At 24.7% G+C, this 11549-nt stretch overlaps 1 protein-coding gene across 1 annotated transcript; it reads left to right on the top strand.

The window, feature by feature from the left end:
* Nucleotides 1–1263: 1263 nt before the first annotated feature.
* On the top strand, nucleotides 1264–10537 carry LOC145838382 (NADH dehydrogenase [ubiquinone] 1 beta subcomplex subunit 5, mitochondrial-like). Its single transcript, XM_082945962.1, has 6 exons — nucleotides 1264–1358; nucleotides 3058–3134; nucleotides 5189–5320; nucleotides 7228–7334; nucleotides 9035–9244; nucleotides 10309–10537. The coding sequence occupies exons 1-6, from the start codon at nucleotides 1289–1291 to the stop codon at nucleotides 10313–10315; spliced, it is 603 nt and encodes a 200-aa protein (XP_082802088.1). The 5' UTR covers nucleotides 1264–1288; the 3' UTR covers nucleotides 10316–10537.
* The last annotated feature ends 1012 nt before the right edge of the window (nucleotides 10538–11549 follow it).

Genomic DNA, 11549 nt, shown 5'->3' with positions numbered 1-11549 from the left:
CTGTAAAAATTAAAAAAAAAACTTATAAAGAAGAAAGATTTTCAGTAAAATAGTCAGTTTTAGCGTTTTTAATTTGTGGGTTTCAAAAAAAAAAAAAGAACACTCCATCTTTGATTGTTAATATATAAAAACAGTTATTTTGACTTTTAAAAATACTAAAAATAACTGTCTGTTTAGTTATGAATGTGAATAAGAAGACTAAATTTAATTTTCAAGAATTTTTCCCTCCCCCCTTTATGACCCTAAATGTTTTAAGTTAACAATACTAAATCATTTCTCAAAGAATTCTATATAAAGTATTATTAGCAATTCAATGCACTAAAACTACACATTTCTTTTATATTTAAACTAAATTTTTCAAAAACAAAAAGTTCTTACTAAAATTTATAACTGTTAAAACAGTAGTATTCTAGTTATAAAATAAATTCTGTATATATGTATTATATTTAAAAAGAATATTGATTAACAAAAACATTTTTTATTTACAAAATATACCATTGTAATGTTCATAGTTAAACAGAATAATAGTTGAGCCCCCAATAGTTCAGAAATTGGTAAAATTAAAAAGGATTAATTTTAATATATTTAAAACGTTGTTTCTGCTGAAGTTGCAAGTTGTTAGAATTTTATTCTATTTTTTACTAAAAACTAGTAAATGACAACATCAGTTTTATAATAAATTAAATACTTTTATAATTGAAGTTATTATGTTCCAACAAACTTGTATATTTAACATTTTTATCAGAATACATTATTCATAACTAAAGTAAAGAAAAGTAAATATATAGCTTTTTTAATTTATAATTCTTTTTAAAAAACATGTAGTTTTACAATTCAGGCTAAATAAAGTGTAAAAGCTTGAAACTTGAGAAATTAAAAAAAAAAACCTTGGAATTTTAACCTTTTTTTTACAAGTTAAGTAAAAAAAAATTTGACTAGATTCAAAAAACCTGTCATAAACACAAAAAAAAAATTATCAATATTGTTTTTTCATTAAAAACATATTTAAAGTAGCCAATTGTACCGTAAGTTTAATTTTATACTAAAAATGGACTAAAATCTTGTTTAAAAAAAGCATTAAGAAATTTAGAGAACCTGGAAAAATTTACCAAAAACCTTTGGTAACTCATGTATTTAGTTAACATATCGTTTTTATTTTTTTTTAATCTTATATTAGTATAATAATATGTATTTTAAGTGTTAGATAAATTAAGTGAGTTTCAATTACAAAAAGAAAATATTATCAATTGTAAATTTTTTAACAGGATATCTTTAAAATAGTTTCATTATGTTTAGTAAATTACTCACAAAAACTTCAGTGCCGATTCTGAACACAACAAAAAATAATGCCCTAAAAAGTAAGTTTTCAAAATATCTTAATTAATTATAATTCTAAAATAAGTTTAAACATTGTAAAACAATTGTTTTACTTTGAAATATAATTTTTAAAGTTATTACTCAAAGTTATGAAAAAAGTCCTAAAATATATTATTTTAAGTAAGCGTTTCCTTATTTACTAGTTTACTGAATTTTTTGTGTATTTTATTTTCAAAAATTTTCAAGCTTAGAAGTTTATATTGTACAATTATTTAACTTTTTTGTAAATAACTTTAGTTCAAATACTTTAATTTTTTATTGTTAAGATTATTAGAAGAAAACTTAACATTAATATTTTTTTTTTACAAAAAATTTTATTTTTACATTAATAACTTAGTAACCAATTATTTTTACAGTTTTTATTATTAATTTTGGAGATACAAACAATTATACTTAAAAACTTCAATATGTTAAAAAAAAGCAATTAAAAAAGTAAAAGTTATATTTTCTTTTGAACTAATTGTTGAGCAAGTTTGAATTTTATTTCTGCCGGACTTTTAGCAACATATACAACTGTTAAAAAGTTTATATTGTTTCTTACTAAATATATATACCTATTTTTTCTGAAGTAGAAAATTGTTTTAAACACTTTTTTTCATTAAAAATATTATTTTAAGTTGTTCAAAATAAAAAAAAAAAGTTTGAATTAAATTGCTTAATTGAATAAGATACGTATCTAGTAAACTTTTAAAATTTAGAGAAATTGCTACTAAAAACTTTTCCATATAAAAGTTGAAAACTTTTTACAATACAGTTATCTCAAATATTATTTGAAACTTTTTGGCTGATAAATACAGGGTTGTCTAAAAACCTGAAAAATTGTAGAATTTGGCAATTTAGACAAAACAAAACCTTAAATTTTTAATAAAGATCTCTAAAACACAGAACTTTTTTTTTTGCATAAAAAGCAGACTACTTATCCAAGATATACAAATTAGTTTACATTCAGTTTTATATTTTTAGATGTAAATCATTTATTCATTTTGATAGAAATTGACTGGTGCCACAACTCACTGACTAACTGAAAAAGTTTTAATCTGAAACAGCAGTTTTGCCATAATAGGATACCTTTTAAAATTAGATTTTAAGATAAAAGAAATAATTTATATTTTTCAATAAAGGGTGATTTTTGTAAAGTAACTAAAAATTCTGACCTGTCTTATCCTAAATTTGTCAAACTTCAAAGTTGTATAATTTTTAGAGTATTAAGCGTTCATTACCTTGAAAATTGTTAGTTTATTTTATAATTCTTCACATAATATACTATTTTTATTTATATTAAATAATTTGTTATATCAAAAATTATTAAAAAAGTTATCTAAAACCAAAAATTGCAGTTTAAATACTTAATATAATTTATATACTATATCTACTACCTTTTTTAAAATTATAAATTAAAATTGCAATTTTAAAAAATTTTGGTTTTGAATCTCTAAGAACTGCAGTTTTTATATCTTTAAGCATGTTTCAATTGTACTTATTATTTTTCATGTCACATGTAAATGAGTGTATATATATATTTTATTTGATATAATTTAGTAATTATGTGATTATAAACTTTTTTTTTTTAACATTTTTCATAAGTTGTAGGCATTAAGTTGTGCTTATTCACACCTTAGCAAAATAATAACTGCAAGTTGTAATAAATAAACTTATATTTTCAATTAATATTTCAAACAGCCGTGCTAAGGAATGGAGGGGGAGGCCCAAGAATGATGAGGTACAGAGACTTCGTCCCAACAAACTTCAAAATGGCTGTGAGTTCTCTTAATGTGTTTGTTGAACGAAATCAAAACTTAACAGATTTGTGCACGGTTTAGTGTGAATTTAGTGCTGTTGAGCAATTTATTTAAAACAGTGTTTAGTGTGTTTTGTCTTTTTTTGACAAAAAATATGATTGAAGTATTAATTTACAGCTTTTTACATTTAATTTATGTATAAAGACACCTAAAAGGATTTAAAAAGCTAGTGTTTTATAATAATAATAGTTAATGTTTTTAAGTCTAGTCCTAGTGTGAACTGCACAGTCTATTGTAAATGTTGAGAACCACTACTTTAGAGAACAAATAGTAGTTAAAACAGTTTTAAAGTTTGTAGTTGTTGTATTTTATTTATTTTACATAACATCATGTTGAAGTTTATACGTAATGTTTTGAAATAAGAATAACAAAGTTTTAAGCATAGTTCATCAAAATATTAAAATGTTTTGTATGTTATACGAATCTAAAAAAGAAAAAGATTGCTGCTAAAGAGAGCCATTTTGTTTTATCAATACATACACATCTTTTATTTAAAAACTTTTTTAAGATTACAAAAGTTGTCAAAATCCTAATATTTATTTTATCTTAATTATTGTGTGAAAAAATGAGTTATGAGTCTGTAAAAGTTACAATTTTTTGTTAGAATATATATGATAGCCTGTAGTATCAAGTAAACTTGGTTTTCAAGTTTTAATTTACTTATTAATTTATAACAATAATTAATTATTAAGATTGTAACTCTTCTAAATTTTTGATTTCCAATTGTTTTAAAAAATACTTCACATACTGATACTCTATAATTTTATAAAAATTCATCTGAATGTATTTTTAATAAAGTAATTGTGGTGCTTAAAAAATTATAAACATTTAAAAAATTTTGAAGCTTTTATTTAAGGTTATATATTAAGCTTAAATATTGTAAATTTAACTACTAAAAGCCTATGAAATATTTTACCAATTTTTTTTTGTGTAATAGTAGAAAAGAAGTACACTGTCTTTTTACAAGATAAATTGTCTAAAGCGCTTTATTAATACTGTAACAAATGCTTTATGATATTTAAAATGCTTTAATAAGTTATTACAAAATCTTTTAATAAAAATTTAATAGCTAAAGCAGCTTCAAGTATTAAGTACAAGATATTTAAAATAACAGTGATTACTTTTTTAAATTAAACAACCACATTACGAATTAAATTAAGTTTTCAATTTACTTTATAAAAGTGTTTTAGCTATAATATATATATTTTTTTTATTTGTGCATCTTTATATCTATATATATATCTGCAGTAAGGTGTTTGTCATTAGTACAACAATATTTTGTTTTTTGTAATTGTTTTGTTTTGAATTCATGTGTGTCATTGAATCTAATTCTACTAGATCAGGGTTTCCCAAAGTTTTATTATAAAGCTCTCTTTGAAGAAGCTAATAAAACTATGTCCTCCTCCAATAATACTTCTCAAAACTTATATTAAATATTCTCTTTTTTGCTCTTTTGCACCTTCAGAATACCTAGTGTAAGTTTCAAAATTTTTTGTAATATTTAGTATAACTTTCAAAACCACCCTTTTAAAACACCTAAGGTAGCTTTTTTTATGCTCTTCATCATTAACTCCAGAAACTTTGCTGCTTATGGCATGAATTTCTGAAATGGACCACTTCGGGGAACCCTGTATTAGATCATCTTTAGTATACTCTTTCACCAATTTTTTAATAAAAAAGGCAGACTAAACATTGTACCTGTCATTCTTTAATTAAAAGTAGTAAGCATACTTTTATAAACTTCCTATCCAAATTAAATATCCTTCAACAAATTATCAAAATACTCGCATTAACTCCTAATTAAAATAACTTAGATATACCAACAAAAAAATTATTTATATATCAAAGCAAAAAATATTTTACCCAATACCAAACTAAAGTTACTTCGATACCCTTCCACAAGCAGGTGCGAAATTGATTTTTTCATGAATAAGGCAGACTAAACATCATACCTACAGTAGCAAAAATGCATTCATTAGTTTATAATCCAAATTTATTTAATATACAAACAGGTGCGGTACGTGCTGTACGGAGCGGTGCCTTCCTCACTGTTCTGCTTGTACTTGAACTTGTTCGAAGGCGACGCCGTCTTCCACGACTACGACCCTGAACAGTACCAACCTGAGTGCCATGAGTTCTTTCAGGTATGGTTTGTTGAGACCTTAATAACAATACTATACATCATATGAAAAAAATATTATTTATAAATTGTGAATTTTAATATTTAAAACATACTTTTTATGAACGATACCAACCTGAGTGCCACGAGTTCTTTCAGGCAAGAGTTGTTTTTAAACTGTACTAAAGTTTAAAATTAGTTTCTAAATTTGAATTAGTTTTGTCTAAATGTTGGTCACGTACAAACAAGTTGTTTTTCTGAGAGCGCTTAAAACTATAAAAATTTGTATGTATAAAATTTGACAAATAACAATATAAATAGACTTTTTGTGAATTTTTGAATTTCTAAAAAATCGACAATGAAAACATTATGGTTTGTACGGCTAAGTAATAATGTTTTCAAAAAATTACCTTATCCCAATAACAATATGACATTTTAATTTCTTTAATCCTAATTAAACCTTTTGCATAAAAGCCAACTTCATTTTTTGTAAAAATGTTTCGAATTTCCCTTAACTCTTTATAACGATATTCAATTTCAAAATTTGTATCTTTTTAATATAAAAAATTTAAAACAAGTAGATAAGTACTTTGTAAAATTTTTGAATGAAGATATTTGCATGTGTTTTTAGCTTTTGATTTCATTTAATATAATTTACTTATAAAAAATCTTCTTTTTGTATAAAGAGCAAATGTTTTTAAAACCACTAAAATAAATATTTTAAGTAACTTAATACAAATAATAAAAAATTAATAAGGTAAAATAGTTATAAAACAGCTAGTAAATAAACTGTTTTATTACTATTTTAACTTATTTAATTTTTTTTTCTAGTCTATATTACCAATAAAACTCTTAAAAATGTAACTTAAGCATTAATTTTTAATCAAGTTTAGCATCATTAAGTTTTATTTTTTGTTGTAAAACCAAACGTTCAATACTTTGTTTTTCATTTTGTTTTATTTAATATTTTTACATAACTTCCATTTATTTTGTACATAAACTTTTTTCAGATTTGTTTATTACAATTGATGACCTCCTATATGCCAATATAGGAATAAAACATTGTTTTGTTAATAATATGCTGTAAAAATAAATGATAGGTCAAGTATCTATAAAGTTTTAATATTTTTGCTTTTCTGTATTTTGATTAAAAACTATATGTTGTTTGAAACATTTAGAAAGTATAAGAAAGTTTTTTTTTTTTTTCAACTTTTAGCTCACACACTTAAAATTTTTGTTATATTCCTTAAGCTAAGTTATGAAAAATAAATTTTATATTTAGCAAAAAAGGTTACGCTTTTTAAATTTGTACTTTATATTTTTTGAATTGTAAGTTATTTGATATTGTTAACATGATTATATTTTCTTTACTAATTGTATGTTTTTAAGTTTTTAAATTTGTAATACATTATTTTTTGTCAAAATAATAAAAGTAGTAGCTAAAGAATATAAACTTAATGAAATTCAAGCTGTTTACTAAAACTAAAATAACACTTTTTTAGTAACCTGTTTAATAGTTTAAAAAACTAAACTACTAAAATTGAAATATTGAAAACTTGGGCCTTTACGATTGCAAGCTTATATTATGCTTATTTAAACTTTAATATATCAAAAGCAAAATATCCCTTAAACACGGCCTGTTGGCTTTTTACTGTGCAAAAATATAATTGAAACCTGATTGAGTAAAGTTTCATCAACAAAACCTCGACTTGATTCCTTGCAAAGCATGTGGAAGAAGATCTGATCAAACAAAATATATTTGTGAAACATGCCATTATTGTTCTGATTAAGTATCTGATCTGATTAAGTAAAATATTTTTATAAGGTATCACATTATTAACGCGTGGTGTTTTTAACCGAGCGCTTTTTGAATCCCCTTTGTATAATTCTTTATACAATTGTACTCAGTATCACGATTTTATTTATCAACAGAACCCTGTAACCCGGTTCCTCGCAAAATACGTGAAGGAAGATCCGGCCATCTCGTACTACAGGCGCGTCAACAGGCTGGAGAAGGAAATTCAGATTTTCCAGCAACAGTGAGTTTTGATTTTTTTTTGTTTATATTTTGTTATCTTAATAAACAATGCACTAAAAGTACTCACATAGAATTGTTTATCAGAATGGTAACAACTTGTTAGTCACAAAACGATTAACAAAAAAATCTTTTACATAAAAGTTTTGATTTCTATTAATTTTTTCGATTAGAAGCTTGCTCATGATTGAGTTGATGTTTAAGTGGTTTGTATTTTATCAACGACATCTGGTTATCTACGTGTAATTATTAATGTTTGAAACTTGTTATCAAAACAAAAACGTCTAAGTTTTATTGTAATTTGTTTTTGTTAATTGTTTTGTGACTTATAAGTTGATATCATTCTGAGTATTTCTAGTGAATTTTTTATTTGTTTCTTAGCATCGTTAGCAACCGTAAACAAATTTTGTTTAAAAAAAATACTATTGCTATTACGACTCAATCTAAGTAAAATATAAAAAACACATCTTCTTTAGTTTATGTCCTCAACATAAAATTTTCGTCAAACTAATTTGTTGAACTAAAGTTTCTTATACCCTGAACAATAACAAAATGCTTTAAGTATATTTTTTGACTCTACTTATCTCTATTTGAGTTCCAAGTTATGCTTCAGCATGGCGTCGTAGGAGGTACAGAGCAGTTTAAACATCATAAAATGATATTGTACTATGATTGCATTAGTGTTCAGATTCTTCTAAAGTTTTAAGGGACAATATCTCAAAAAAAAATTGAAATTTAAAAAGTTAAGAAATACGTTAAAATCTCTAATTTAAGATATTTTAATGTTTGAAAATAATGCTTATTAAAATATAAAATATTAACTACTAAGAATAGCCATAATTTACTAAAATTAAAGTTTCTTTCAGCCATTTTTTGATATTAGTTTGAATTTGAAGAGGTTTTAATAATAAGATTATTATGGTTAGAAACAATTAAAATGCTATAAAAAAATATATATTTGACAAAAAAATCAAAACTGTCAGAATTTGAAAAATTGATTTTCGAACTGTCCGGCAGTTTGCACTCATAACGATTCACTTATAAAAAGTAAACATAGTTTTCTCATGAGTATTCCACCAGACATACACCGACTAATTGAAAACAAGAGTATCTCGAACGCGTTTGACCTCAACATTAATCATTCTCACAGGAACATTTTAACTCACCTAACATTCTCACAGGAACAATTACACACAACAAATTGTTGTCAAAGGAACACATAAACCCAACACATAGTTTTCGCATGAACATATAAGTTATATTTTCCAGAGGAACATTTGTACACAACAAATCGTTCTCAAAGGAACATTTAAGCTCACCTAACATTCTCACAGGAACATTTATACACAACAAATTATTTTCACAGGCACACTTAAACCCAGCAATAGTTTTCGCATGAACATATGAGTTATATTTTCCAGAGGAACATTTATACACAACAAATTGTTCTCACAGGAACATTTAAGCTCACCTAACATTCTCACAGGAACATTTATACACAACAAACTATTTTTACAGGCACACATAAACCCAACTAATAGTTTTTGCATGAACATATACGTTATATTTTCCAGAGGAACATTTATACTCAACAAATCGTTCTCACAGGAACATTTAAACCCAACAAATTATTCTCACAGGAACACGTAAACACAACAAATTATTCTCACAGGAACATTTGAACCTAACAAACTATTTTCACAGGAACATCATCAGCACGGCGAAGAACCTGCAGGCGATAGAGGGCCGGGGTCTGATTTTCATGAAGCAGGACCCGCTCATGGCCACCAAGGACGAGCAAGACATGGTTGAGGGTTACGCCCTGGAGCACAATCTTGTGGAGGGGCAGCAGTTCGACAGGGTCAGGGGAAACCCCGAAGCCGAGGAGATCGACGTCACCACGATGAATTTCAGGTTTTTTTGTTGGTTTTTACTCACGCTCAGGGTTGCCACTTTACCTAAAATCCTGGAATTTGACAAATTTTGAAAAAAACATGGAAAATCCTGGAAATTTGATTATAAAACCTGGAAAATCCTAGAGTTTTTAATAATTTTAACATGTTCAGTAGTAAAATTTCAGTTTGACTCAAAAATTCTATCATATAAATTAGATTATTTTGTCATCATCAAAAAAATTTTTAATAAAAAACACATTTAAAGTAACTTTTTAGTATCTTTTTAATGTTTTTATACTATTTAACACCGTTTCTTACCTTAAATTTAACTTTAAACTAAAAATAAATCCAAAAATTTGTACTTTTAAAAACCTGGTAGAAAATTGAAAAACCTGGAAAAATTTTTGAAAAAACGAGTGGCAACCCTGTCACGCTTGAAGGTAGGTTTTTTTTAAGTGAATAGGTAAATTTTTTCAGATGTAATAAGTTAAGATCTTTATTAAAACTCACAGGTTTGTTTTTCAGATGTTTGGTAAAAGTTTTTTTCAATTTAAATTTCGAAATTTGGAATTGATGCTGGTTGTACAACTTGCCTGATAATTTAAAGTAAAATATTAAAGTTTACCCGCATTGCTTTAAGTTGTAATAGTTGTTTATGTAGTTAAATTATGTTCTTTTAAATTTCAGATGATGAAGTAAAAATCTTTAAATCATGAGCAAATAAATTAAAGTGTATTTCTAATTTTTTTACATTTAGTTTTGTTTCTTCACGTTTCTTTCAAGTTTTTGAATCGCATAAAAAAAGCAATAGACAAACCTGGAATCCTGGAAAACCTAGAATTTGAGAAGTTTTGAAAAATACCTCTAATATATTACATATAAAAGGGTAATATATTGAAATTAGAAACAAACTTAAATATTTTATTACTTCTTTTTATTTTTATTACTTATTTATTATGTTTTCCGAAAAACAGTTTGCTAATAAGCTTTAAAATTGCACATAACAAAATTATAGTATTATTCAAAAAAAAGATATACTGATAGTATTTAATATAAAAAGTATTGATAATAATTTTTTTGCAGAAAATAGGCACCATCGGAAGAATAGATGAGTTTTATTTATTTTGATAATTTTTATGTATTAAGTGAGAATTATTATTTTTTCAATTTATAGATAAATGGGTTTAAACAATTAACTATTATAAAAATTTTCAGTGTTATTGAACTTAAAGTATTTGTTGTGTCTTTTTAATCAATGCAATTTATGATAATGTTTAAAAATAAATTGTAAACTGAAAAGAATTTTCTCAAAGTGCACTTATTATTTATGTAATTTGCTAAATACTATGTTCTTTTTATACTGTTGTGCCGTATTAGTATGTCTCTTCATGATATTTAATATACTTTAACATAACTGTTTAAATTTAGATACGTAAAAAAGTTGAACTTCTGAAAAGGTTAATTTTTTTCTAGTGTTTTGTGAAAAGTTGAAAACTTCAATTAGTAAAACTATAGAGCAGGGGATCTAGTAAACATTTGGAGAGTAAATTATATTTTAATTTAATATATTTTGTTAATTAATTTCCCAGTTAATGTGTAGTTATAGTTTCATCCATACTAAAAAAATGGTTCAAACTTTGGAAATAATTGTTTAGTTACATATATTTATAAGTTTTATAATTTTTTTAAGCCTTGTAGTAATGTTTTTAAAAACAGTTATATATTGAATACCATTAAGAATGATAAAAAACTTGTTGAAAACCTTCAAAATGCATTAGATCTACATTGATCTTATTGATATAAACAGGGTTTCCAAACTCATTTTTGAAATTAATTTCTTAAATACCCGGGCGCGTGCCCCTTAGCAAAATTTGCCTTCTTTTATTAGATAACGCCTTTTTCGCAAATCTTATACAGAACGATATAAAATTTTATAACTGCTTGCAAGAATAAAATCACTCAATAATTTTTTTGAGCATGACGTTGATTAAAAGTTACAAAAACTAAAATCATAAAAAAGTTTTAAAACTAATAAGTAAAACAAAGTATGAACAAAAAAAGAAGACTATTACTCAACTAACAGGCTTTTATTGTTTTAATAGAAAATATAAGGTGCAGTTTTATGATTTTTGTAAACAGTTTAATAAAATTGAAACTATAAATAAGTGTGTTTTAATTTTTATATAATAAATCACTTATATAAATTTTTTTATAAGTACCATTTTTTGTGCTTGGTTATCTGCAAAAAATCGCAATTTCTCAGAATTTGTCGTGAATAGTAGCTTTTGATTAATATTTTTAATTTTACAAAACTAATTGTCTTA

The sequence above is a fragment of the Thalia democratica genome, chromosome 6, assembly GCF_965202585.1.
Source record: "Thalia democratica chromosome 6, ktThaDemo2.hap1.1, whole genome shotgun sequence".
NCBI lineage: Eukaryota > Metazoa > Chordata > Thaliacea > Salpida > Salpidae > Thalia > Thalia democratica.
Note: the sequence above shows the minus strand (reverse complement) of the source record. Positions and strands in the feature narration are given on the sequence as shown.

What these genes read in the sequence shown, in the direction of transcription:
- LOC145838382 (XM_082945962.1), top strand. Translation starts at nt 1,289, where the DNA reads ATGTTTAGTAAATTACTCACAAAAACTTCAGTGCCGATTCTGAACACA. An exon ending in AGTGCCATGAGTTCTTTCAG is followed by an intron (nt 5,321 to 7,227) that starts GTATGGTTTGTT and finishes ATTTATCAACAG; the next exon opens with AACCCTGTAACCCGGTTCCT. An exon ending in ATTCAGATTTTCCAGCAACA is followed by an intron (nt 7,335 to 9,034) that starts GTGAGTTTTGAT and finishes CTATTTTCACAG; the next exon opens with GAACATCATCAGCACGGCGA.